Genomic DNA, 24,128 nt, shown 5'->3' with positions numbered 1-24,128 from the left:
ACATCGTGCAAAGAGCCTGATCTTTGAAGCCAAGCAGAATAGGTTCAAATCCCAATTCTGCCACCAACCTGCTGTGTGGCCTACGGCAAATCATTTCATCTTCAGGGGCCCTGGCATCTTCTACAAATGGGGACACGTATCTCTACCTTCTAAGGATGTTGTAAAGATTAGAGCGAATGTATGCAAAATCTCAGAGAGATTCTTCACACATGGTAAGTGCTCAAGAAATACCAGTTCCCTAATGGCTTATTCAGGCCCTGCCTCGTGGCTCTAGGATTCTAAAAGTCATATCTAAGCAATACACTAAAGAAGGCTGTGCCGTGGAGCGGGGGTGAAATGGGGGCGGGGGTAGAAGTGAATGAGTAGGAGTTGAGGTGGGGTGGCTGGGCCCATAGTGGTGACTGGGAGGGCTTCAGGCCAAGAAGAATGGGACAAATTAAGGAGACAAGCCGAGAAGGGCTGTGAGAGATAGCCTCGGCACACCCTCACAGGCAGGCCTGGGATGCAGCTGGCTGGCCCATACCCAATTCCCATAGCTTGGCTGGCACTCTGCCATTTATATGCCCCTCTTAAGCTGGGAGATAAGTTTCCTTATCTATTAAATGGGCTAGAAGTTCTTGCAAGGGAACTTAAAAGAGTGTGCAGATGTGATGCACTGATTTGCAGGGACTGAGACAGCCTAGTGACCCAGGGCACACTTAAATTAGAAACCCTGTTCCATCAACACGGCCTCAGTCTTCATTGCGGGTGCCTAGCCCCTGGCTCCCTGAGACCCAGCCCCCCCTTATATCACCATCAGCCAGGCATTCCACAGAGGGGACAGGAACCATGTGTCTCCCAGGAGCAGTGCTGGGGCCCCAGGACCTGTCCATACACTATTTCCTGCCTCAGCCCACTGCCATGGTGATACCTGTTCCCTATTATCAGGCACTACTAAGTGTGTGTGCACGTCGGGAGGGTCAGGAGCCAGGGTCCCAGTCTCAGCCTGAAGTAGCCCTAACTGCACTGGACTCTGATGAGCGAGTCTGTCTCCCATGAGACGCACAGCCCAGGTCAGATGGGTTGCAAATGTGAGTGGAGGGAGGGAGGAAGGTGGAGCAATCCCTAGTGTTCCTTGGGCCCTGCTCTGTGGAGGGCAGAGGGGATGAGGGGGCTGTTAGACTTCAGCCCTGCTTTCCCCCATCCCTTCCATACTCCGGAATCAGAAATGGCTCCCATCGGTCCATTTAAACTGATCAGAAGCCTGCCCCTTTTCCCTGCCCCCAGGTCTCCAAAGTCATCCCACTGGGCTCTGGAAGTCTCCTACTAGGGGCAGGACCTTGTGTCCCTCAGATGGGGTTCTGTGGTGTGGCTGTATCCATCGCCTGACATCAGGGGTCTTGAAGGCAGAAGGGGAGGCAGTGGTTCCTCCTCAGACTGGGTCTCTAGCAGTGGCCTGATTTCCTTGTGGAGTAATCCAGAAACATTTGTGGGGACACAGCATCAAAAGAAGAAAAACTACAGGAAGCCTGAAGGACCTTACAAGTCATTTTCCTTTATTTTCTTAACATATAATGAAATTCCAACTCCAAAGAGACATATATGCAGAGCAGACAGATGCAGGGCCTTGGTGTGCAGCAGCCTAGAACCAGGCAGGGGGTGGGTGTGCCCCCTCTCCCCTCCATCACAACTCTCCCCACTCCTGGCCCCTGGCCATTGCCCAGGCAGAAACTGAGAAGCTGGAAATGAGAGGAATCAGCCTTGTGGTCCAGGGAGTAGCCAGAGACAGGGCCTTGGTTACTAGGCCTGGCCAAATCATTGTCTAGCTGAAACCATGGGCCTCAGTTTCTTTATCTGTTAAATGAGCTAGAAGTTCCTGCTAGGGAATGGAGAAGAGAGTGTGCAGATGTGATGCACTGGTGATAGTTAAGGGCCTTCTGGTTGTCCCTCTGCTTCTAAATACCTGCGTAATTGTGTCTCTTGGTTTCTGTTGCCATCATGGCTAAGTGCACAGTGGTGGAGCTGCTCTGGCCCTGGTGGAATTGAAAGGACTTATGTAGATAGAATTCAGCCTTCAAAGCTGATCCTGATCTCTGAACTGTCCTTGGGCTGCAACTATAGCTACCTCATCAGGTCAAGGCTGACCTCTCCCCTCCAGGTCAATGCAGAGGGAAGGCTGTGGCCAGGGGTCATACAGCAAGCCTGTGCAGGTTATTCAGCTGCTCAAATGCCTCTGATCAGGAGCTCATGAGCAAGAGAAGAGCTTGCTCCATCCTGGTCAGGACCAGCTGAGGGCTTGGAAAACCCCCAGGCCCAGCAAGGGCATCTGCCTCCATGGGCTGACCTGCATCAGGGTCTTTCTGTCCTCAGGCTTTGGGCTTCAGACAGCTCAAGTGCTCTTTGATAAACATACACCAGCATAATGGTGACCTGTGTCTACACTGACAAGAGGGAGTAGAGAACTGAAGAATGAGCAAGATAATGCGGTGATAGATGGAAAGACCAACTAAAACTCAGAGAAGTAACATGGGTATTTCTCCTTCACCCTCTAAATGGCTTCATTCTGCAATAGCAGGCCCTGTGTAGGGAAGCCTCTCCATAGGGAACAGAAAGTTCCAACTACCTGGCTGTCTGTCGATCTCTGCTTTGTAGCCTGTCTGCTCTGCACACATGTACACAGAGGCGTGTGGCGACAGTCATGCCCCTGGGGAAAGAACACAGGGCAAGTGGAAAGAGCAGCCCTGGTCTAGACCACGTCTTCTGGACCCATGCTGTGTCTGCACTTAGGGGCTGCAGGCCTGTAGAGCTCTGCCAGTCCCTGCCACTTTGCAGAAGGAGGTCACTGAGGCCCTGATATAGGGACGATTCCAAGGTCAGGCAGTAAGTCCGAGCGGGTCGGGGGCTTGGGAGCAAGCAGAACTGAAGGAGCAAAGCTTGCCCCCTCCACTGCACCTCCTGGGATCTCTTCCCCCTCCAAGCACCATTGGGAGCAAGGTGCATGTTAGGAAAAGAAGGAGGGCCGTGCCCAAAGGCACAAAGCAATTACGGTAGAATCCCAGGCACTTGCGCAGGTGAGTCGGTGAGCAACTTTGGGGCGAGGGGGGACTTTCTGGCACACCTCCCATCATGCTCTGAGGGGCGACTAGCAGGTGGGTCCCTTTCTTTCACCTCCTCCACAACTTCAAGGGAGTGGGTGAATTGGAAAATCTTGGTCCCCAGGAAGCTCTGAGGCCAGGAAACAGAAAGAGAAAGAAAGAGATAGAAACACCCCCATAAGAGGCTTGACCATGCAGGTCTGGCAGATCTTGGGGAAGTGACTTTGGCCAGCTTGTCAGAGTGTCTACAGTATGGATTTCACCCCTCCCCTCCCTCCACCCGCCCCTGCCCCTGCCCCCTACGTGGATGCCTGGGCCAGACCCCTTCTATTTGGGCTTCATCTCCACCCTGGAGTTGATGTCGTCGGCATCCAGGTCATACTCCTCCACCTGGCCGCTGGTCCACACCTTCACGCGGTCTGTGAGGTCACTGTTGCGTGGGGCCAGGATGAAGTCGTAGATGAGTACAGCCAGGGCTCCCCCGATGAATGGCCCCACCCAGAAAATCTAGGAACAGAGCAGGTGTGTTCAGACGGCTCCACTCAAAAGCCCCTGGGAAGCTTTCCCTGGGTTACCCCACAGCCCACCACCCCGTTGGACAGGTTTTCTCCCACCTGGGATGGAGGCAGGTAGGAGAGCCAAATCCTAACATCCTGATTCCAGTGCCCCTCAGAACCGGCCCAGGCCAGAGTACGTGGTAGGGTCACCTCCTTGCCTCTGTGGGGCCCAGCTCAGGCATGGGCAGTAGCAGCCCCTTCTTGAGGAAGGCCACTGCCCCCACACTCCCAGCTTTGGAAGGGCCCCAGAGACCATTGTCTAATGCAAAGCTGGCCTAGCACATCCACATCCACAACCGTAAGAGCTAAAATCCACTGAGCGCCCCCTCTGTGTTGAGCTCAGTTTACAGATGGGGAGTGAGCCCTTTCCTCTTCTCAGCCACCCTGAGAGGTGGGCACCACCATATCCCCCTCCACAGCTCAGGAAACCAAAGCTCAAGCACACTGCGCAAGGTCATGCTGAACCCAAAAGTGGCTGAGCCAGGATTTGGAGCCCCACTTTCAACCACGCAGCTGGGATGACCTGGAGGCAGGCAGCATGGGGCAGGGCCGAGCTGGGAGGGCAGAGACTAGGCCTGAAACTGCTCGCAGTGTGACCCCAGCCTGCCTCTACATGGCAGGCCTCAGTTTCCTGATTTCCTGTCCTCTGGCTGTCTCCCAGAGCCTCCAGAACAGGAAGGGACACTGTGAGGGTGGGGTCAGGCTTACCATGGGACACCAAAGCTTCCCACCCCACCCCCCGTGGGTCTCCTACCCAGTGGTTGCTGAAGTTGTGTGTGATCACCGCAGAGCCGAAGGACCGAGCAGGGTTAATCCCACAGCCAGTGTAGTCAATCTGTGAGGGAAAGAGACAGAGGGAGGGGCGAAGGCAGAGAGTCATAGGTGAAGAGAGAGTGAGAGGAGGGAGAGGTTGGAGGGAGAAAGAGAACAATCAGGGTGGGGGACAATGAGACCCAGGGAAAGAGGAGTGCTGACTCCAAGCTGGGCAGGAGGTCCCTGTGCTCCTCTCCAGGGCAGGACCCTGCCCCCAGCCCCCAGTGCTGACCCGCCATCCTCCACCCAATGGCAAGAGCCCTGTCGGGAGTCCCACTGGCTGCCCATGGCAGGGCACCCCACCAGCCCCCGCCCTCCCTTCCCCCACCTCCATCTGGGAGGGCCCCTGACTCACAGCCAGGAGGTGTCCAAGGGCTACAGAGAGGCCGATGGCAAGGGGGGCTGAGCCACCAAGGTCGCGGCGCCTCCGGTCGGTAGTAGCCAGCACGCATAGCACCAGCTGGAGGGTCCCGATGATCTCGATGCCCAGGCCCTGGCCCGAGTTCACACCATCAGCCAGCTGCAGGGCAGAGAGGTGGTGAGGACTGGTGAGGAGGGTAGGCAGGGACTGTGTCCCAGGACCCCAAGGATACCCAGGCCTCCCAGGCCCAGGCATGAAGGGCGGACCCTCAGATGGGCCTTCAGAGCCCATCACAGGGCCCCAGGCAAGCCTACACAGCAGGTAGTGGAAATCAGGCCTTGAACCCACCCCCTGTGTTAATGAAACTCCAGCCCAGCCCCTAATACCTGCCTAGACCCAGGCCCCACTCTGCCTAGAAGCTGGAGAGGCCTGGGGTGAGCTGGGGCCTTTGCATCCAGCTGCATCCAGGCCAGGGTATTCTGGGGTACCAAGACCAGAGGCAAGGGGCGAGCCCCAGGCATGAAGGTGATGGTCAGGAGCACTCCTAGGAGAAGAGATGCAAAAAGGTGGGAAGGCCCAGCAGGGGACACGGCTTCATACCCAAAAGTCCAGAACATTCCACCCCATGCCCGACTGCATCTAAATTCCAGGGCTGAGGAGGCCTTCAGTGAGGTCCTGGCTCCCTCCACCCCTCTTTCTCCTCTGTGCCTGCCTCCCTTATTGTCTCCACCCTCTCTCTCTCCTTCTCTACCCCGTCTCTTTCCTTGGTCCAAGGCCTGTCTCCCATTGCTTCTGGCCCTGCCCTCCCTGTCTCTCCTTCTCTCTTCTTCCTCCCCACTGCTGGCCCCAACCTCACCCTCCCTCTGCCTGGCCAGATAGGCCCCGCCACCACCGTCTGGCTGCCACTTATTCCTGGGCCACTTTTAGAAACATGACTCATGGAAAGAGAAGGGAATGGAAGCTGCTGTGAGGTCATGAAGGCCCTCCCCATGCAGCTGCCCCCGGAGGACCCCTCCCCAGGAAGCCCCAGCACCTTCCACTATGCTTTGTGGCCGTCCCAGGGGCTAAGTGCACTCACACAGGGGAGCTGGACCACATCAGCAAAGGCTCACTTGCAAAGATGCCCACATGAGGCCACTTAGGCTGCCTTCTCCCAGGCAGGGCTGGTGCACCCAAACACTTCCCAGCTGGGAGACAAACTACCCAGCTCCCATCCTCAGGATATGGGAGTGTCTCCAAGGCCATAGAGAATTTTGCAAAATCCAAGGTAGGGGGGCACACCTTGGAGGTTTTCCCAGCCCCACCCTGAGGCCATCCTACAAGAACAATTCTCTTCCCGCCTTTGTCTGCAGCCCTGGGTTACAGGGAATGACTCACATCCCCTCCCCTGCCTTGCAGCCCCAGCTTTGGGCCTTTCCTGGCGGACCCCAGGGCTACATCCCTTAGGTCTGCCAGCCCTCTGGCCAATGCCCAGTTCCCTTTCTGTCCCAAGGTTGGGCCAAAGAGGCAGAAGCCCTGTATTCAGGTTCTGACTCTTCTACTTTCTGGGACCATGAGCATGGCCTATTCCCTCTGGTCTTCAGTCTTCCCATCTGCAAAATGGATCTCATTGTCCGTGCCTGCTCTCCAGAGCAGCTGGGAGGTTCAAAGGCCAAAGGGGCCGTCTCAGGGCTTTTGGAAAGACTTGTCGACGCAGGAGGGATGGGGCAGTGGTAGTGACTCTTGTTTTGGTTCTTCTCATTGTGTGTGCAGGATCTGGGGACAGGCAGAAGGAGTGACGGCGGGTGGAGCTGCTGGCAGAAGCCTGCCCAGAGTTAGGACAGGCTGAATGGGGTTGAGGCTGGTGAGGCCAGCCTGGCTAGTCCTGATGCCCACCCACACTTGCACCTGTGAGGCCCCTGTCCCTCTGTATCTGAGCCCTCAGGAAGCTCGTGGCTCCTTCTATTCCTCTCTCTTCTGCTCTCCAGGGTTGGCCTAATTGCTAGCTGGCAGAAGTCCTGAAACCAGCCCTTCCCCAATGATTAATGGAGTCATCGCTCTAAGTGGCTCCTGCCTTGGAGAACCCTCCCAGCCCCATCCCTCACAGATGTGACCAGAAAGAGCTCATCTCCTCTGGTTCTTAACCAGGTGCGAGAGCCCCAGCCCCTACCCAAAGACAACATGCTTTTCATGCAAAGTGGGCAGAGCAGAGGGTGATAGTTCCAGGCCCTGTACTCTGAGTCCTTGGGAAGGGGAGGGGTCAGCCACCTGCCCTGGGAATTCTGGAATGTGCCTTCCTGACTGCTGAGAACCACATGGGCTGACAGCCTTCTTCTCCAATACCCACTACCACTACCACCAGGAAGCCTCCCCTGATTGCTTCAACATCTACTGACAACCTTCCTTCAACTATCTAATACACTTGCATTATTTACATCTGGAAACACTTGATAATTCAGAATTGGAAGGGGCACTCAAAGGCCTGTTGAAACTCAATGTCCAGGAAAGAGCAGGTAAAATACTTCAAGTGTACGTTACTGTTTACAACCCATTAAATTTGAAAACTTGCTTAAACAAGGACAGTTCCCATTGTAGTCACTTGTTTTATATATATGTACATATATATTTGCACATCCCCAGGTAGTTTTGCCTGGCCCAGGTCTTATTAAGGCAAAAAAAAAAAGTAAGAATCAGAACAATTCTCAATTCTCAATTGTCTTCCCGCTTTTGTCTGCAGCCCTGGGTTTTGTGAATGCAAGTATTACTGAAAGAATAATCCACACATTTCTTCTGAAGTGTCAGAAAGATACAAGCTCTCCATTTTGTGCTAAGCCCTTGTAAGCCCACTACTCAAGGCCCAGTTCAGACCCCACCAGCTCCTAGAAGCCTTCCCAGATCCCTGGCTGGAATTAACTTCTGCTCCCACCCACCATGCCCTCACTGAATTCTCTGTGCATCTTGTAGGAAATCAATCTTCCTGCGGCCTATGTGGGTGCATCTCCTCCTGGCCTGGGAGCTCGGTGAGGACAGAGTGGGGGACCTCTGCCATTTCTCTGCCCACATCTCTGAGGGGAGGCTTACTGTGTGCTGATAGAAGTGGCAGAGAATGCTAATTTTCTAGAACTCCCACCCTTGCTAGGGGCAGCCTCGCTCCAGAGATGCTCTCTGGACCCAGGGCTGTCTTCTTCACTTTCTAGCTGGGAAACAATGGGCCAATCATTAGCCTCTGGGAGCCCTAGAGGGCAGCCTGTGCGATGGCTCAGTGAGATGATGATGCGGAGGCTGAGGCCCAGGGAGGATGCAGCAAAGCCAGGATCCTTGCCCCATAGTCTGTGCCACCCTACACCCACAGGTCAATGGGCTGGCCACTCCTAGGCCCAGTCAAGGGACCTGGCTATTCCCAGCTTGGTCTTGGGAGCTGGCAGAAGGTGGTTCTGTGGCTGCCAGTGTGTCCTGGCTCTAGGGCAGCCCAGGGATGATCTCTCCAGGCAATGTGCTCTAAGCCCTCCCTGCTACCCATAGACAGGCCAACCAGGGTGGCTTCCAAGGCATGGGGCCCCTGACTTGGCCTGGGCACCCTGGTGCCCTGGCCTTGGGGAAGAGCAGGCTCCAGAGCCAGGCCTGACTGAGGCTCTGAGCATTCGTTCTCAAGGGACAGGAGACATTGAGGCCTGCCCTGCCCACCCCAGTGCCTCCAAGACTCAGCACTGGGCAGTGAGGGGACCTATGTGGGCTCCAGAGTGTTACTCCTCCATGGGTGTTCACACGTGGACATGGGGTATTCCTGGTTTTGTGTGCCTCTGTGTGTCTTTGTAGATAAGTGTCTGCTGTGTCTGTGATGACCACATGTGTCCAGGGCTGACTCCCTCTTTCTCTTTTTTGTTAGATTGTAAGTGGTTTATTACACAATAATTACATTTTAAAAATCTATAAAAGAACTGGCCGGGCGCGGTGGCTCACGCCTGTAATCCCAGCACTCTGAGAAGCCAAGGCGGGTGGATCACAGGGTCAGGAGATCGAGACCATCCTGGCTAACACGGTTAAACCCCGTCTCTACTAAAAATACAAAAACAAAATTAGCCGGGTGTGGTGGCCTGTGGTCCCAGCTACTCAGGAGGCTGAGGTGGGAGAATGGCATAAACCCGGGAGGCAGAACTTGCAGTGAGCCGAGATGGTGCCACTGCACTCCAGCCTGGGCGACAGAGTGAGACTCCGTCTCAAAAAAAAAAAAAAAAAATCTATAAAAGAACTGCAAAAATTCCCCACTTGTATGCACCAAACAACATAGTCTAAAAGTAAATGAGGGGAAAATTGACAAAATTACAAGGAGGACTGGATCACTCTACCACCAGAGTGAAAAATGTTAACAATCTTCTATTAGAAATGTACAGAATAAATGAAGCAGCCGAAAACTACCAATAACATGATCAGGGAGGGTTTGAACCCCATAATTAACAAGCTTGACTTCAGAAAAATATGAAAACCCTGTACCCCTGAATTAGAGAATGCACACTCTTTTTCGTCAACTGATGAGGTACTGACCAAGTGCCTCGGCCTCCTTGGGAACAGCTATATCATACAGGCATCTCTGCAGGACATGAGGTCCTGGAGGCCGTGCTGTGTGTTTGCACTGGTATGTCTGATGGCACTTCTGGGTGCCTCACTGTCTCCCTGTGTCACACACCCACATAGCTGCCACTACCAGCTAGAGAGGGAAGAGAAGAGAAAAAAAATGAGCCCCCCATGTGAGAAAGCAGCAGGTCTCAACAAGGCCTTTATTTGCTCCCAGAAGCCATTTCATCTTCCTGACAAGAAACAATACACAAAGCAATGGCTTCCTCCCTCCCTCCCTCCTTCTTTTCCTAACTCCAGGGCAGGGAGAGGAAAAGGCTCCATTGAGGAATCCCCGCCCAACCCTCCTTGGGTCCCAGAGTCTGAGTGGGACCACCCAGTCTTGAGAATGTGCTTTGTGTACCATGTGTGTGTGTCCCCCACGTGAGAGCACATGTGTGTGCATGTTTGTGTTTGTGCCATGTGTGTACACTTTGGAGCAGCAGAAATAATCAAGGGCTAGGAGACCTTGACAAGTCTCCATGCCTCTGTGGGCTTCAATTTCCCCATCAGTAAAATGGAGGCCTTGGCCCAGATTCGAGCCCCAGGCAGTCTCCAAAAGTGCCTCCTGCCTCACATCGGGGTGGTCACTCTCCAGCCCCAGATCCAGAAACCTAAGCACAGGATCCCCCGCAGGCCATCAGAATTGCTGATCTCAGCATGACACAAAGCCTATGTTGCAGAACCTGTCACCCACCCCACTGGACCCCCGCATAGACTGGCACCCCCAAAGCAGCCTCCCCACCAGAAAGCATCTACTTGCACACCCCTAATGGCAGGGAGCTTATTGACTTAGAGGCAGCCCCTTCTTCATGTCAACAACAATATCAACAACAACCTTCTTTACACTGAGTAGAAATCTGCCTTTCAAGGGGCCCTGACAGCGAGATTGCAGGCACTGAAAAGAGCTGCTGGAAGGGCCGGGGGCGTTTTCCGGCCTTTCCGGATATCTTTTAAGTTGGAGATTTCAGCCTCAGAGTCTGCCCACCCCACAGAACTGTAGCTCCTGGCTGAGTGAAGACAGCCCCTCATGATCCCACTGGGCACCACTCCATGTGGGCAAGGAGCCCCTCTCATCCCCATGGGGAAGCCCTGACTGAGGGGATCCTGGCCACTTGCAGGGCCTCGCGGACAGCATTTTCCTGCCTTCACCTCCCGGTGTGAGGGCTCAGATCCCAGCCATTCAGGAGACTCCAGACTCATTGGTGCTTCCAGAAGGTAAGGGCCATGGCCCCTGCTGGGTGGGGGCCCTAGACTAAGTGGGGGTACCATCTGGAATTGGCTTGCAGTGAGCTAATGGCCACTTCATGCTGCTAGAAGGTTGCCTGGGGTGGAGAAGGGAAGGCAAAGTGTGACAGGAGGCTGTGGCCTGGGAGTGGTGAGCAGGGGGTGAGCCCCTCAGACAGGTATCCCAGGGGGCCGTGTCCCCTCTCAAAGCATGGCCCCTTCACAGTTCCCAGGGCAAATCCCAGTCAGGGCCAAGCATCAGGGTGGGCAACATTGGGACCGGCTGGGCTGTTCTGAGGTCCCTAAAGGGGAAGCAGCATCAGGATTTTCCATGGTGAGGGAAGTCTCCACCACAAAGCTCCCACCCCATCTCTGTGCCCTCCCCCTCATCTGGGGCTGGCGGAAACAGTAATTATATGTCCCAGATGTGGCATCACCACCCAGCCCCCAGCCCCTCCCTGGGCAGGACGGGCTGGGCAGGGACATGGAAACTCTGCCTTCCTTTCCCCATCCCTCCCCTGAGCTCTGGAGGAGGCAGCAGCACCCCCCGGAGAACTGGTGGCATGAAGGGGCCTCTCACTCTATGACTGGGGAAACTGAAGCCCAGAAAAACGGGATAAAGGGGAGAAATTAGGGCTTCAGTCAGTCCCCTGATGCTGCAGGTAGAAACACTTCTTAGCAGTCAGGCCCGGAATTAGCAGGGCTGGGAGAAGACCCCAAAGAGGGTAGCTTTGCCCTCTGCCTGAGCCCAGCGGGCTGAAATCACAGGCTCTGGGAATCCAGACCCCTTCCCCCGGATGCAGCCCCTTGCCCGAATCCTGAGCCCTCACCACCCTCCTCCCATGCACCCCCAGCCTGACCACACCCAACAACTCCCGCACCACGGCCCCCACCTCCTCCTAGCCTGTGCTTGCTCACACAGTCCCTCTGCCCCTTCCCTCTGCAGTGTCTCCACATTCAGGCTCCTACGAAACCTCCTCCCTGATGCCTTCCTGGCCCTCCCACCCCTTAAGTTCAAAAGTTCCCGGGTCCGCCCTGACACCTCTTATCGCATCTGCCTCCTGCTTCATATCACAGGCAGCTGGGCACTGGCTTATCTTGACCTAGGGCTGTGGGCTTCTCTCGGGAGGGAGCCGGGCTAACCCAGCCCTGCATTGAGCACCCAGCAGTCCCTGGTCATGCTTGCAGGGAGCCGGCTGAGCAGACCAGACAGCAGAAGAATGAAAAAAGCCAGCAAATGCCAGGAATCCTGAGTCCACCAGCATCTCCTACTTCTCAGAGCCCAGCCACACCCTGCTATGTCCCTATCTCATAGACAGGAACTAGGGCCACACAGGCCAGTCTGTTGTGTGATGCCACATGGTGTTAGTGGCTGAGCTAGGACAGGGACAGGCGAGAGTGTCCACCCCAGCCTCAGAGCCTCTCACCCTTGGCCAAAATTGGTATTTGGCTCTTAGAACTAGCCGGGACCTTGCAGGCTGGACGGAGGCCCACGGTCTCTCTAGGGCATATCCTGAGCCCTGACTCAGTCAGGAGAAAGTTGTCCCCAGCATGTCCCGAAGGGACACCCCCTGACTCACCCCAACCACTTCCTGCCACATCTTTCTCTGTTTTCCTTGGAAATCTCCATGCCAACCACTTGCCCCACCCAGGTTTTGGCTGGGCTGGGGCTCAGGGCCAGAGAGGCTGCAGGAGCCTACCCCAGGTCATGAAGGAGAGTGTGTCACCTGCTGCCCAGACTGTTCCGTGCTCCTCTTGAGGCATCCAGGCCACCCCTGAGGCCCCTCCAGTTCCAGGGCCAGTGTCTGACGGGAGCCCTTAGAGGGGTACCTTCTCTATTTCTAGGCCCAGAGTTGAGGTCCTGAACCCCACCCTTCCACTGTTGGGACAGGACAGCGCCTGAGCCCCCACCATCATGCTAAGCGCCCTTATGTTCGGCACTGCCCCTGCTGGGCTGCTCTTAGCCAGCTTTCGTGGGATGGGTGATAAGCTCAAAGCAATGAAGTGAGCTGGCTGTCTGGGTGTGGCTGTGAGGTCACAAGACCTAAGTCACCTCTCGAGGGTCAGGGTCCGCAGCTCCAAAGAAGCTCAACAAGTTTGCAGCCGACAGGTCTTGAACCCAGGTGTCTGCCTCTCAGCCCAGGGCCGGCCCCCACACTAGGCTGCTCCTCTTTCTCTCCCATTTGCAACACGCCCAGCCCAAGTATTGGGGTGACTATAAAAAATGTAGGCCAGGGAGGGAATGGGGCATGGGAGTCGGGTGTGGCCTCTGTTCCAGATGGCACAGAAGGGGCCCACCCTCCCGCCTCTGCCTCGGATGCGCATACTAGAGGGTGAAGCCTTCGCCAGCAGGTGCAGAGGCTCTGCCCTGTGAGATGGGAGGGAAGAGACGGGGCCAGAAAGCCTGGGAATCACATCCACTCCCCTACAGGGATGCTCCCCCAGCCCATCATACCCAGCCAAGCTTCAGTGTGAGCTTGACCCTACCCAGCAGAACTCCCTGAGGCCACAAGCTCTGCCCCCACTGGCAACTGAGGCCTGGGGGGGCAGAGCTTGATGTGGCCTGCCTGAGCTCTGTCCCGTACATCCCCCGCGGCCACGTCTAAACTGGCTAAAGTCTAAACTCCAGCCCACGGAGCTAATCTTCAATCTTGGGCCGAGCAGAGGTTGGCTGCAGAGGAGGTTGGGTGAGGTGTCACCGTGACACAAAAGTGCTAAGCCCCCCATGGCCAGGCTGAGCCAGCTGCCCTCTGCACCAGACCTTCACCTAGCCTCTCCTGGGCTGCCAGCCGCAGGATCTGAACTTTGGCTGGGAAGCGAGAGGACAGCTGCTGTAATCACTATCTGCCATCTCTGAGGCGCCCTCAGAGATGGCCCACACCATCCCCACACCCACATGCCCTGCCCACAGCCCCGCCAGCCTCATCTCTCTAGACGAGTCCTCCTCTCTGCTCCTTAGCTTCTCTCCCTCCCTGTAAGGGCACCCCCAAGCCTGCTCACCTGTCCCTTGGGCCCTCAGAGACATCCTCCAAGCCTTCCCCAGTCTCTCGGGCCAAATCCTCCCCTGCTGTGGCCCAAGCCCGGCCTGAGTTTGCACTTGTCTGAGGAGCTGGGAAAGGCCGTGTCTGGGACAGCAGGCAGCTGCCACCAGGGCCAATTTGCCATGCTAAGCAGCCCAGGAGACATTCTTTTCCACAGCTGCCATCCAGTCACCAGCATCTGCTTGTCATTAGTGACCCCAGTCCAGACCCCATTCAAGCCAGGAGCCATGGGCATGTGTTGCAAACTCACCCCCACACACCCTTACACAGCAGCACAAACATGCACACAGTTGACACAAGCACAGAGACTCATGCTGGCAAACACATGCACACATACACACCTTCACACACACACACGCACACGCACATGCACACACACGCCACACCTCTCAGTGCCTGGAGACCATGGAGCCCAGCGCTTGCCCCCCAGCCCATACTGTAATCCAGGAAAAGTACCTTCAAACAGCCCCAGAGAGTGTTTTCACTCCCTTATCTTTGTCTAATTCTCAGGGGCAAAAGAGTGGAAGAGGGCCTTTCTCTTGATTCCTAGAGGTGGTTTATTTGGAAACTAGTGTGAATATGGGGGGCTCCCTGAGGGAGTCCTGCTCACACACTTGCAGAGCCAGCTGCAGACAGGCTGGGCATTTGGTTCAGGGTGGCTGGGGACAGCGGGCAAAGTTTCCCCGGGGTGCAGGGCTGCAGGAGGAGGGAGCTGGCGGCACAGGCAGGACTGAGAAGGGCCAAAAAGCTACAGCCAAGGGGCGAGGAACTGCTGGCCAAGCTTATTCCCCATAATAGATGCCCTGCAGGGGACATTGGCAAGACCATTATTCTCTGGATCTCAGCTTCCCACAGTGCCTGGCAGAAAACAGGCTTTGGGAGGCATGCATAGCTGAGTTCCAGCCCCAGCTCTTCCCCCCAGCTCTCTACGTGACCTCCAGCAACCTCTTGTCCTCTCCGTTCCTCAGTGTCCCCATCTGCACAATGAGCAGAGGATGGAACCGGTGCCTTTCAGCATCATTCTAGAACCCCCCAAGCCCAGGGACACCCCACTTACGTCATTGCGGCCAAGCGAGTTCCCATTCAGGGAGGAGGTGATGCCTGAGAGGATGGCGGTGGCGACGATGGCCCCCACGCACTGGGCGATGATGTACATGAGGGCACGGAAGATGCTGATCTGGCAGCTGAGCAGCAGCCCCAGTGTGACAGCCGGGTTGAGGTGGGCGCCGCTGATGTGGCCCACACTCTGCGCCAGCGTGGCGATGCTCAGCCCGAAGGCCAGCGACACCTTCACGTTGTCCTGGACCGCCGTCTGGTTGTTCCCCACCGGGTATTTGAAGCCCAGGGCAGAACCGATGCTGATGAAGACAAAGAGTGTCGTGGCCAGGAACTCGGCCACCACTGCCCTCCAGAAGAGCTTCTTCTTGAACTCGCTGGCCATGCTGGCAGGGGGCTTGGCCTGAGACCGCTGCCGGGTGCTCAATTCCCTCTGAGAGCTGAGCCACAGCCTGGGCTGGGCCTATTTATAGGGCCGGGGGGCGGGGGGAGCACAAAGGGAGGAAGGCCTCTCTCCGCTCCTGGCCCGCCCCACACCACACAGACCTCCTCTGGATGGATGCAGACACGGCTGTGCTGTCGGCCTGCCAACTTTTTCCTTCCTCCTCTCCCCCTCCCTCTCTCTCTCCCTCCGCCCTCAGCCCTGCCCAGCCCAAGGAGGCAGGCAGGAGGCAGCCGTTGCTCTAATAGGCTTTGGGAAATTCTTCCAAGCTGGCCCCACTCAGGGAACCAGAGAAATCCAGGTGTCTCGGCCCTGTGTGCAAAGCTCAGGGAGTTCCTGAGGACAGAGCCAGGTGCTCCGGAGTGGGTGGGGTGGGTGGGCTGGACTCAGTGGGTGGACGTTGCCCTCCCTGGAGGCAGGTACCATGATCCTGCTGGCCTGACATCCCCATCCCGACCCAGAGAGGCACTGGCCTGGAGTCCCTGGGCCCAGGGCTCCAGAGGGGCAGTCAGGTCCTCCCGCATGGCCACTGCATGCCATGTTAGGGATGTCCCAGAGTCCCCAGTCCCCCAGAGCCAGGGCTCTGTGGATGGGGGCACGAAGGCATCAGAAGTTGCAGAGAGGTTGTCTGTGGCTGCCCTGCATGCTGCGGTTGAGGGCAGGCCTGAGCTAGGCAGAGCTGTTAGAAAGCCCCCGCCCTGGGAACTCCCAAACTTCTCGAGAGCGATTTGAACCAATGATTTGAGGGCAGGTTGGTGAAGATGGGGACAGTTTAGGACTTTCCTCTCAAGGCAGTCACACTGGCACGTTACTGGGAAGGTGGAAGGAATGGCAGCCCCACCTGGCATTGGAAGGTGCTGGAGAGGAGGGAGGGAGGGAGCAGGAGAGAAAGGGAGAGACAGAGAGATGCTGGCTGAGGGGAGGAGAAGAGACAGACAAGGAGAAAGGAAAGACAGTAGCAGGGAAATAGAGCAAAAGTGGAAGTGAAAGAGACAGATCCCCCAGCCAGAGACAGTGAGACAAGCAGGGCTGAGAGAGACAGAGAGAGCGCAGAGGGCTAGGAAAAGACAAACTGAAACAGGGGAGATAGGACTGGACCCAGAGCCAAGAAGCAGAAAGGGAGAGATAAATGAGGAGAGGCAGAGAGCGGGAGGGACCAGACGAGCCCTTGCAGAGGGAGGGGCCAAGGCCCTGCTGCAGATCCCCGTGGGCCGCCTGTGCCCTGGGCATCTCCAATCCAGAGGCCTAGCGCCAGCCAACAAACAAGAATCTGGACTCCAGGGCCAGCAAGCTGTCAGGAACCCCTGGGCCTGGCCCTCTTGCCTGCTGCATGGAACGTGCTGGAAGAACCAGGCCCAGAAGGGAGGGTCCCCCTGCGTCCCCTAGGGAGGGCCTGGGATGATCTGGGCTCTCCTCCCACCTCCTGCCTGCCCCACCACAGTCCCACTCGGGAGTGTTGGCATCTTCCCATTTATAGGTGGGAAACAGGCCCGGTGAGAGGACTTTTCTAAGTGTGCCTGGCGCAGGGCAAGGATGAGTGGGTCTTATGCCTCTTGTCCAGGGGCTATCCTGCAGAGAATGACACCAGCTGTTACTGGCCACCCCTCTGCCCAGCTGTGGCCTGGCTCTTGGGGTGAATTGCCAGGGACCAGCCTGGTGTGTGTTTGCTGGGGCTGCAGGTGGGGAAGATTCATTCCCCTAAGTGCCTGTACAGGACAGTGGTGGCCAGCAGGCCCTGCCCGCTCAGACAGCCCAGGTGGCCGAAGGTCATAAGTACTTTCTTAGCTGTCCAGGAAAGGGAACTGGCCCCACTGGGCTACTTCCTGGGCCCTCCTCTACATCCTTTCCTCTGAGGAGCCCTGGCTCAGCATTCCAGTCTCTGGGAGGCTCCCTCATGCCCCTGGCCCCTGGCCCCATGCCCTGGCAGGGACACTGACCCACATGAGGAGCTCTCTGGTCAGTTTCAGGGGCATCCAACCAGAGCTCTCTCTGCAGGGCTAGGATCCCCTCACCTTGAAGTTTTGGAGGGCAAACTGTTTCTCCTGCAGACCTGGCTCCTGAGGGCAGGGGTGGCACCCCTTAGACCAGGGTCCTCTGGAACATGGCCATTTCCCTTCAGGCCACAGGCTCCTGGGCATCTCCCATAGACAATGTCTACTGAGGGACATACACACCTCCTCCTCCCCTCACCTGTCCCTGCCCTGCTATGTTCTGAGGCTGTCGGGTGCTGGGACCCAGCCAAGAAGACTTGAGGAAAGAAGCAGGGGCAGAGTAGGTACCAGGCCGCAAGGAGCCACTGAACTCAGGCCAGTGTGGCCATGCAGAGTGGCAGAGACAGGAAAACGGGCCTGCATGGACCCAGGCATGTCCTGTGTGTCCATGATGGTGTCCGTGGCTGGGTCAGCATCTGTGCAGCCGAGGACCCATGATTTTCCAGGGGGCCCATGTGGGTGAGAGTCATCTGGAACTTACTAATTTATCCAACATATAGTTGGATAAATGTTTAGTGTGTGTCACATGCCAGACATTGCTCTGTGTACAGGGGAGACAGCCACGAGCCAGACAGACCAGCTCCTGTTCACATGCAGTTTCCATCTTGGTGTGAGGGCCCGCAGGTTAGGTGAGGACACGGTGGCTGATGATCGAGGTATTGCGGAGTGTGTGTGTGTGTGTGTGTGTGTGTGTGTGTGTGTGTGTGTGCGCGCTCAGCAGAAGCCCCTGTTCTGCATTGGGGCAGGAGGCCAGGGGGACCAGGGGGAAGTGGTCAGGCAAAGCACTTTTGTCCAGGCAGGTAGGTGCCCACCAATCTCAGGAGGCTATGCGGGTCCTCAGGGTGTCACTCCACCACCCCTTGCATCTCCCACCCTCTCCCCCTTGTGAGTGTGGCCTCTGCCTTTAATACCACCATTATGGCTCCAATCTTTTGAAAGAAGGCATGGCTGTCGCCAGGAGGCACCACCAGAATGCAGGCACGGCCAGGAATGCCAATACAGAGCTCATGTGCCCACCACCTCCGAGGGGCCCTGTGGCTGTTACCTGGCCATGTGGCTAAAAAGGGGAAAGGCTTGCTGCTGGAGCCCCAGGCCCAGGGACGTCTCCAACCCCTCCGCCTCCTTCTCCCTGATCTGCCACAAATCGAGGCCAACCAGAGAAGGAAGGAAGGAAGAAAGGACACAGTGTCCAGCTGGGGCCTGTTTCCTGCAACCCCGGAAGGCTCAGATTGTAAGTGACTTGCCAAGGAAAGGCAGAGCTGGCACTAAAACTCAGGACGCCCCCATCCCAGAGCCCAAATGCAGCTCTCTGCACACCTGTCAGGAAGGGTCCCCAATGACCTGGTTACCAGACAGAAATCCCAGTACAAAATCTGGGGGCTGCAGGCCCAGAGAGGTGCCAGGATGGGTTGGGGGTGGGGAGGGAGGGAGGGGACACCCTCCAACAACCCTGTATAATTAGGGTGGTGGGGTGGGAATGGAAGCACAGGGCTAAGAGTGGGCAACAGAGGAGCTGAGGGCAGCCAGAGCCACCCCTGTGGTCGCAGTGAGCCCTAGGAGGCTGGGCTCCAGGGCAGGTACTATGTGCAGCCCAGCTCTCTTCCAGGACTTCCTGACTTAGCAGGTGCTGTTCCCTTGCCCTCTGCTGGCTCCTGGGTCCTCCCATGGACTCGGGCCTGAGTCAAGCTAATAAAGGGGCAGCCCCCACCCCCACTTCTGAACCCTGGGCGGGGCTTGAGGCCACTGAAGCTGGGCACTGCCTGGCCCTGCTGACAGCAATGGTCTCGGCAAAGGTTTTTCCAGATGTGCCTCATTCCTGACGTGCCTGGGAGACCCACGTTCCAGCCAGAGCTGGCTGTTCCCAGGACTGTCTGGGCCCTGTCTCCCGGTGGAAGAGCCTTGGGCTTCATCCGGAGGAGAGTGGACGGAGCCTCGGATGTTGGCTGAGGGTCCAGACCTCGGGTGTGGCTGAGGCTATCACTGGCCAGAAGCTTCTGCTAAGTGCAGGGCAGAGGGGCTGAGGCGAGATGGACCATTCCTCTGGGGCCAGCAGGGATTTCCCACCCACAAGCCTGGCTAGGGGAAACAGTGACTTCATTCCCTCCAGGAGGGCCACCAGGAAGATGGAGTTTGGGGTAGGAGGGGACTCAGACAGCAGACTGGTCCTGACCATCTAGTCACCATCAGCTCGCCCACAGCTTGGATGAATTTTCCAGAATCATTCAGGCTTTCCTGAATTGGGGCAGAGAACCCTGATGGAGGGTGGGAAGAAAGGACCCAGTCCCTGAGGCTGCTAAGAAAGGAGGTGGTGAAAAATCAGAAAATGCTCCTCCCAGTGAATCCATCCCAACTGACCAGTGGCTCCTGGCTCTGCTTAAAGATCCTGCACAGGGCATCCACTGCCATCCCTCTCCTGACTCTGACCTGCCGGCCCCGGCTCTCAGGTCACCCGCACAGGCCTGCACCCACAGGAGGCCATGGGCCAGACTTGGTACTAGTCTAGAGTGGTCCTTTGCACGAGGCAAGGCCAGCCCTCTCCAAGCCCAGGGGAGCAGAGGAAGGGCCCAGGCCCAGAGCACACAGACCCAGAAAAGAGACAGGATGGCCCCAGGGCCTCTCAAGTTCCTCTGCCTGGAGCTCTCCAGTGGCTGTCCTTCTGAGGTCCTCACCATACCTTCCTGCTCTAGACAGAGGCCCCGGCTCCATACCCCAGGCTGGCCGTGCCTGGGTGCTGGCACCCACACTCTTCCTTCTGCCACAGTGCCATCGCCCTCCTCCCCAGCTGCAGCAGCCCCTCCTGACCCCTCCTTCACAAGAGAACTCTCGGCGAAGGCCAAGGCCATGCTCATCCCAGGCCCACCATCCCCGAAGCAGGGCCTGGGCCTCTGTGTCTCTGCCCACCATGCCCCGCTGCAGAGCTGAGCACAGGGCTGGGCATGTGGGGGCCAATCCTGGTGGCATCTGCTGACTATCTCAATCCCCCAAGAGAAGAGATAGGCACCCACCTCTCAAAGCCTGTGAATTCCTCCCTGTCTGACAGATAATTCCTGAACATTTAGGTGTCACACGATCTCTCTTAAATCAAAAGCGGATTTAGCGGGCCACCAGTGATTCACCAGAGCTGGAACAATTTAGTAATTTTCTAGGCTACTGCCTCCCATGCACTTCTCTCCCTGCCCCCACCCCCTCCTCACCCCTGCCGCTGCCTGCCCTGAGCACTGGCCAGGCTTACTGTCCTAGGGGTGCAGGGATAATGCTGCACTCACTTCTTTCTGGAAAGCATGGTTTTCTGATGTTTTACCATCAACTCTCCAGCAATGGTCCCTGCTTCATGCCATAGAGGATGAGCCACAGAGACAGGATGGGAAAAAGTTGCCATCAGCCAGGCTGGGGTCCGTGAGGGCTTGAGGTGCTGCATTCAGGGATGGGGGCAGAGATTTGAGAGTCAGACTGAACTCTCAGAATGAGGGTGCCCTGAGGAGGCTGGGCCCTACTTCCACCCCAACTCTGTGGGAAGGAAGTCCAGGAAGGGGTGAAGTCACATTTTCCCCAGCCCTGCCCTGAGGGTGAGGAATCCCTGCTGGCCCGAAAGGGCAGGCATTCCTCACTTGCAGAAAAAGCTGGGGGTGGCATCTGTGCCAGGCTGCCAGCCCACACCCTTAGGGAGGGCAGAGCAAACAAGGGCCTCTGCCTGGAGTGGCCTCGGCGCTGTGGGGCCCTGGAAGGAAGCGTCATGTGTGTAAGTGGCTTTGGAGCACATCCTTACGCCGAGCTCCTCCTCTCTCCTAGGCCCCAGCAGCCCCCCATCCTGCTCCTCCCGACCTGGGCTCCCTCAGAAGTCTCCCACATTGGCTTGTTAGATTACAAAGCACCAGGATTGGGAGAGGGGGTCAAATAGCACCGGATCTGACGTCCTCCTCTGGTGCATGGGAAACTGAGGCTCAGAGGGTTTTCTGGTGGGGCAGGGTGGAGCTAGGCTGGAACCCCGGGTCTCCAGTCCTGCCTGGCCTGTTCTGCTTGCCACACCCAGCCTCTTCCTCCTCCTTTCTCTGCTTAACAAGAGGCCACCTCCTCCTCAGGCTGCAGCAAGGACTCAGAAAAGTGACCTCCCTGACCAGGAACCAAGAGGCCTGGGCAGCAAAAGGAATCCACAGGAGACCCTGCCTTTTACTCTCCCAGCCCCCCAGGACCTGATGTTTTTGCATCTCCAACCAGGGCCTCAGCCAAGATAGAGGCCTGTCAACTCCCCCATTGACACCACAGTCCCTGAAGAGTCAGCAGCCACTGCCTCATGGCTCTGGGCCATCTGCTGGCCTTTTGCGGTTCTCATGCTCCCCTTCCCCACCCCCTCCCACCCCGCACCTCCAGCCAGGTGTCTCCACAGGGAGTCTCTGGGTGCTGGACTCTCTGTCCACTTCTCTCTCTCCTGGAGGCTCCCATGACATCTGTCCCCCTGGTGTGAGTCCCACCCTGTCATTGGTGGCTGCTGCCTCTGCCACCTCTCACTGCATCTTCCTTGGCTCTGTCTCCTCCTGAGAGCGCCGTGACCACTGACACTGCTCCCACCGCCTCCTGGCCCAGTCTGATCTTCTGGGAGCTTCCGGGTTCAAGCCAGCTGCTTCAAAGGCCAAAGCTTCCCTGGCGTCTTCGGTGTTCCCAGCATGCAAAGCTCAGTGAGTTTCAGCTGAAGAAACAGATGCCCTGCCTGGAACAGTCTCATGTTCCCTCCTGGGCCCAATGGTGGAACGGCCTAGATGCAGGTGGCCCCAGAGCTTTGGTGAAATTCCTTCTTCACTGCACTCAGGGCTGTTCAAACAGGCCTCACCACCAGGACTCATGTATTCATCTTAATGCCAACGCAATTGTAAAATTGAATTTCTAATATCTTAATGTCTGGAGGAAAGGGCCCATGAAGGCCAAAGAACCCTGGCACACAAAAGTCACAATGTGGCCCTGACACCACCACTGCCACCACCACCACCAGCCAGCAGCACACAGGGCGGGGCTGGAGGTGGGCACACTCCAGCTGTGCTCACATGGACCATGCAACAAGCTTCAGGTGGAGGGTGGGTCCCTAACCCTCTCCTCCCTCAGGATGGGTCCGCAGTCCCTGCCGCAGGCCCTGCCAAGTCACAACCGGGCAATAGACCTGGCAATAGGCCTGGTTAACCCTTCCTCCACCTCTGACAGTGCATGGGCTTCATGTACACACAAACACATACTTGCACACACACGTGCACACGCACAGACAACACACATCTGCACACACGTGATGCACGTTTCACACCCGTACATGTGTGCACACACATACAAATGTGTGTGCCTGAACATACACATGTGAGGACACGCATGTGCATACATGCACACACATGGAGCAATGCACACTGTGGTCACTACCACCCTGCCACCTCTGAAGCCCTGTGCCATGTACACTGTGGCCTCCACCACCTGCAGCCCTGAGCCTGTCTCTCTGGCCCCTCTGAGCGCTCACAGCGGTTGCCACCTGTGCTGCCCCTCATCCAGGGACCTCCCTCACCTCCTGTCCTCACCGAGAGCTGAGTTTAAATGGCAGAACAGAGAAGCTATGGGTGTTTCTGTGACTGCATTGCTTCCTGGGCCCCCTCTTGGGGACACTCCACTTTGATATATGTGTCCTGGTCTCTATCTCCAGACGGTACCCCAAACCCTGAGTAGGGCAGAGACTAGGCCTGACCCAGTTCTCTATACACAGCCAGGTGGGGAGCAGGCTCCGTGTTCAGCAGCTTGGGAAGGTGTTCAAAGCTGAACGGGACCTGCCATCTGCCAGCTCACCAGGCACTGTTAGGAAGGTACGCTGGGCCACTAAGAGCAGGGATGGGGCAGGGCCACCTGTGGGGCAACACTCCTTTGGTCTTTCTCCCCTAGGATGCTGTGGGCAGGGGCTGCGGTGGGTGAGGCCTGGAAGGGTGGAAGCAAGGGTGGGCAGGGCCTACCGTTGCCCCCGCCCACCCAGAGATCCCCCTCCCTCTGAGGTCCATCTGGTAAATCTATTCATGTGAAGCCAACATTCCTGGAGCCCACAGGGCCAGCAAGATCATCTCACATGGACAGATCACTGTCTCACCTAATGAGAAAATGATGACATGGTCCCCTGCCCTGGCCCCCTGTCTCAGCCAGCTCCCAGCTCCCCAGCCTCACCCCAGCACACACACCTCCTGCTTTATGATGTTGCTCTACAGGTACACAGGTCCTGGGAAGCCACCTCACAGGCCCCCCATGCCACATCCTCCAGGCCTTCCTGTCACCAGAGCATTGGAACATCACAGCAGCAGGATCTGCAGGCCATTACAACCCCATAGCACCAAAATAAACTGAGGCCATGGGCTCAGTTAACTTCCCCAATGTCATACACAGCGAACCAGTCTCGACCTACTCCTCCCCAGCCCCATAAACAGCAAAGTGGCTGCCGGCAGGGCATGCAGCAGAGCAGAGGACTTGCCTCATGACCGAGGCAGGACCCGTGTCCCCACTTCCTCCCTGAACACCCCACTCCAGGCTGGCATCACGGGGGCTTTTGAAGAGCCAGGGCCAGATGTGGTTAGGGCTGCAGGGCCTGGAACTCAGGAAGCCTGGGTCCCCACACCAGGCCCAGGCCTGTAAAGAAGGCTAAATACAGCAGCACTAGCAGCCACCTGGGTGTGGGGGATGAGGGTCCTTCCCCAAGCCCTTGGTGTTCGAGAACCAGAGGCTTTGGAAGTGGCCATTTTTCAGGGCTAGCCAAGATGGAGGGGCCTGCCAGGCCTGCATCATGGGTCTGCCCTTATCTCCTGCCCTTCTCTACCCGCTGAGCCTGAGGATGGGTGGACAGAGGAGGTCCAGGCCCTGGGTTCGAAGGCTGGAAGGGTGCCCAGACTCACAAACACCTGGAGTAGTGGGGGAGAAGCTGATCAGGAGGGCAGAAGTCACAAAGCCTTCCAGCAGGAGGCAGAGCTTGGAC

General features: G+C 57.0%; 1 protein-coding gene across 3 annotated transcripts; it reads right to left on the bottom strand.

Moving 5' to 3' along the window:
* Window positions 1–1,514: 1,514 nt before the first annotated feature.
* Window positions 1,515–15,300, bottom strand: AQP1 (aquaporin 1). 3 transcript variants are annotated; one of them, XM_024357781.3, is made up of 5 exons: window positions 14,721–15,175; window positions 4,800–4,964; window positions 4,386–4,466; window positions 3,423–3,581; window positions 2,891–3,204 (listed from the first exon to the last, which is right to left on the bottom strand). In XM_024357781.3, exons 1-5 carry the CDS (start codon window positions 15,102–15,104, stop codon window positions 3,022–3,024), a joined length of 972 nt encoding a protein of 323 aa, XP_024213549.1. In that variant the 5' UTR covers window positions 15,105–15,175; the 3' UTR covers window positions 2,891–3,021. The 3 variants fall into 3 exon arrangements, with proteins under 3 accessions (XP_519026.2, XP_003318287.1, XP_024213549.1); XM_519026.8 differs by having other exon boundaries at window positions 1,515–3,581; window positions 14,721–15,300; XM_003318239.7 differs by lacking the exon at window positions 14,721–15,175 and adding an exon at window positions 5,192–5,498 and having other exon boundaries at window positions 1,515–3,581.
* Window positions 15,301–24,128: the final 8,828 nt, after the last annotated feature.

Source organism: Pan troglodytes, chromosome 6 (genome assembly GCF_028858775.2).
Source record: "Pan troglodytes isolate AG18354 chromosome 6, NHGRI_mPanTro3-v2.0_pri, whole genome shotgun sequence".
Taxonomy (NCBI): domain Eukaryota; kingdom Metazoa; phylum Chordata; class Mammalia; order Primates; family Hominidae; genus Pan; species Pan troglodytes.
Note: the sequence above shows the minus strand (reverse complement) of the source record. Positions and strands in the feature narration are given on the sequence as shown.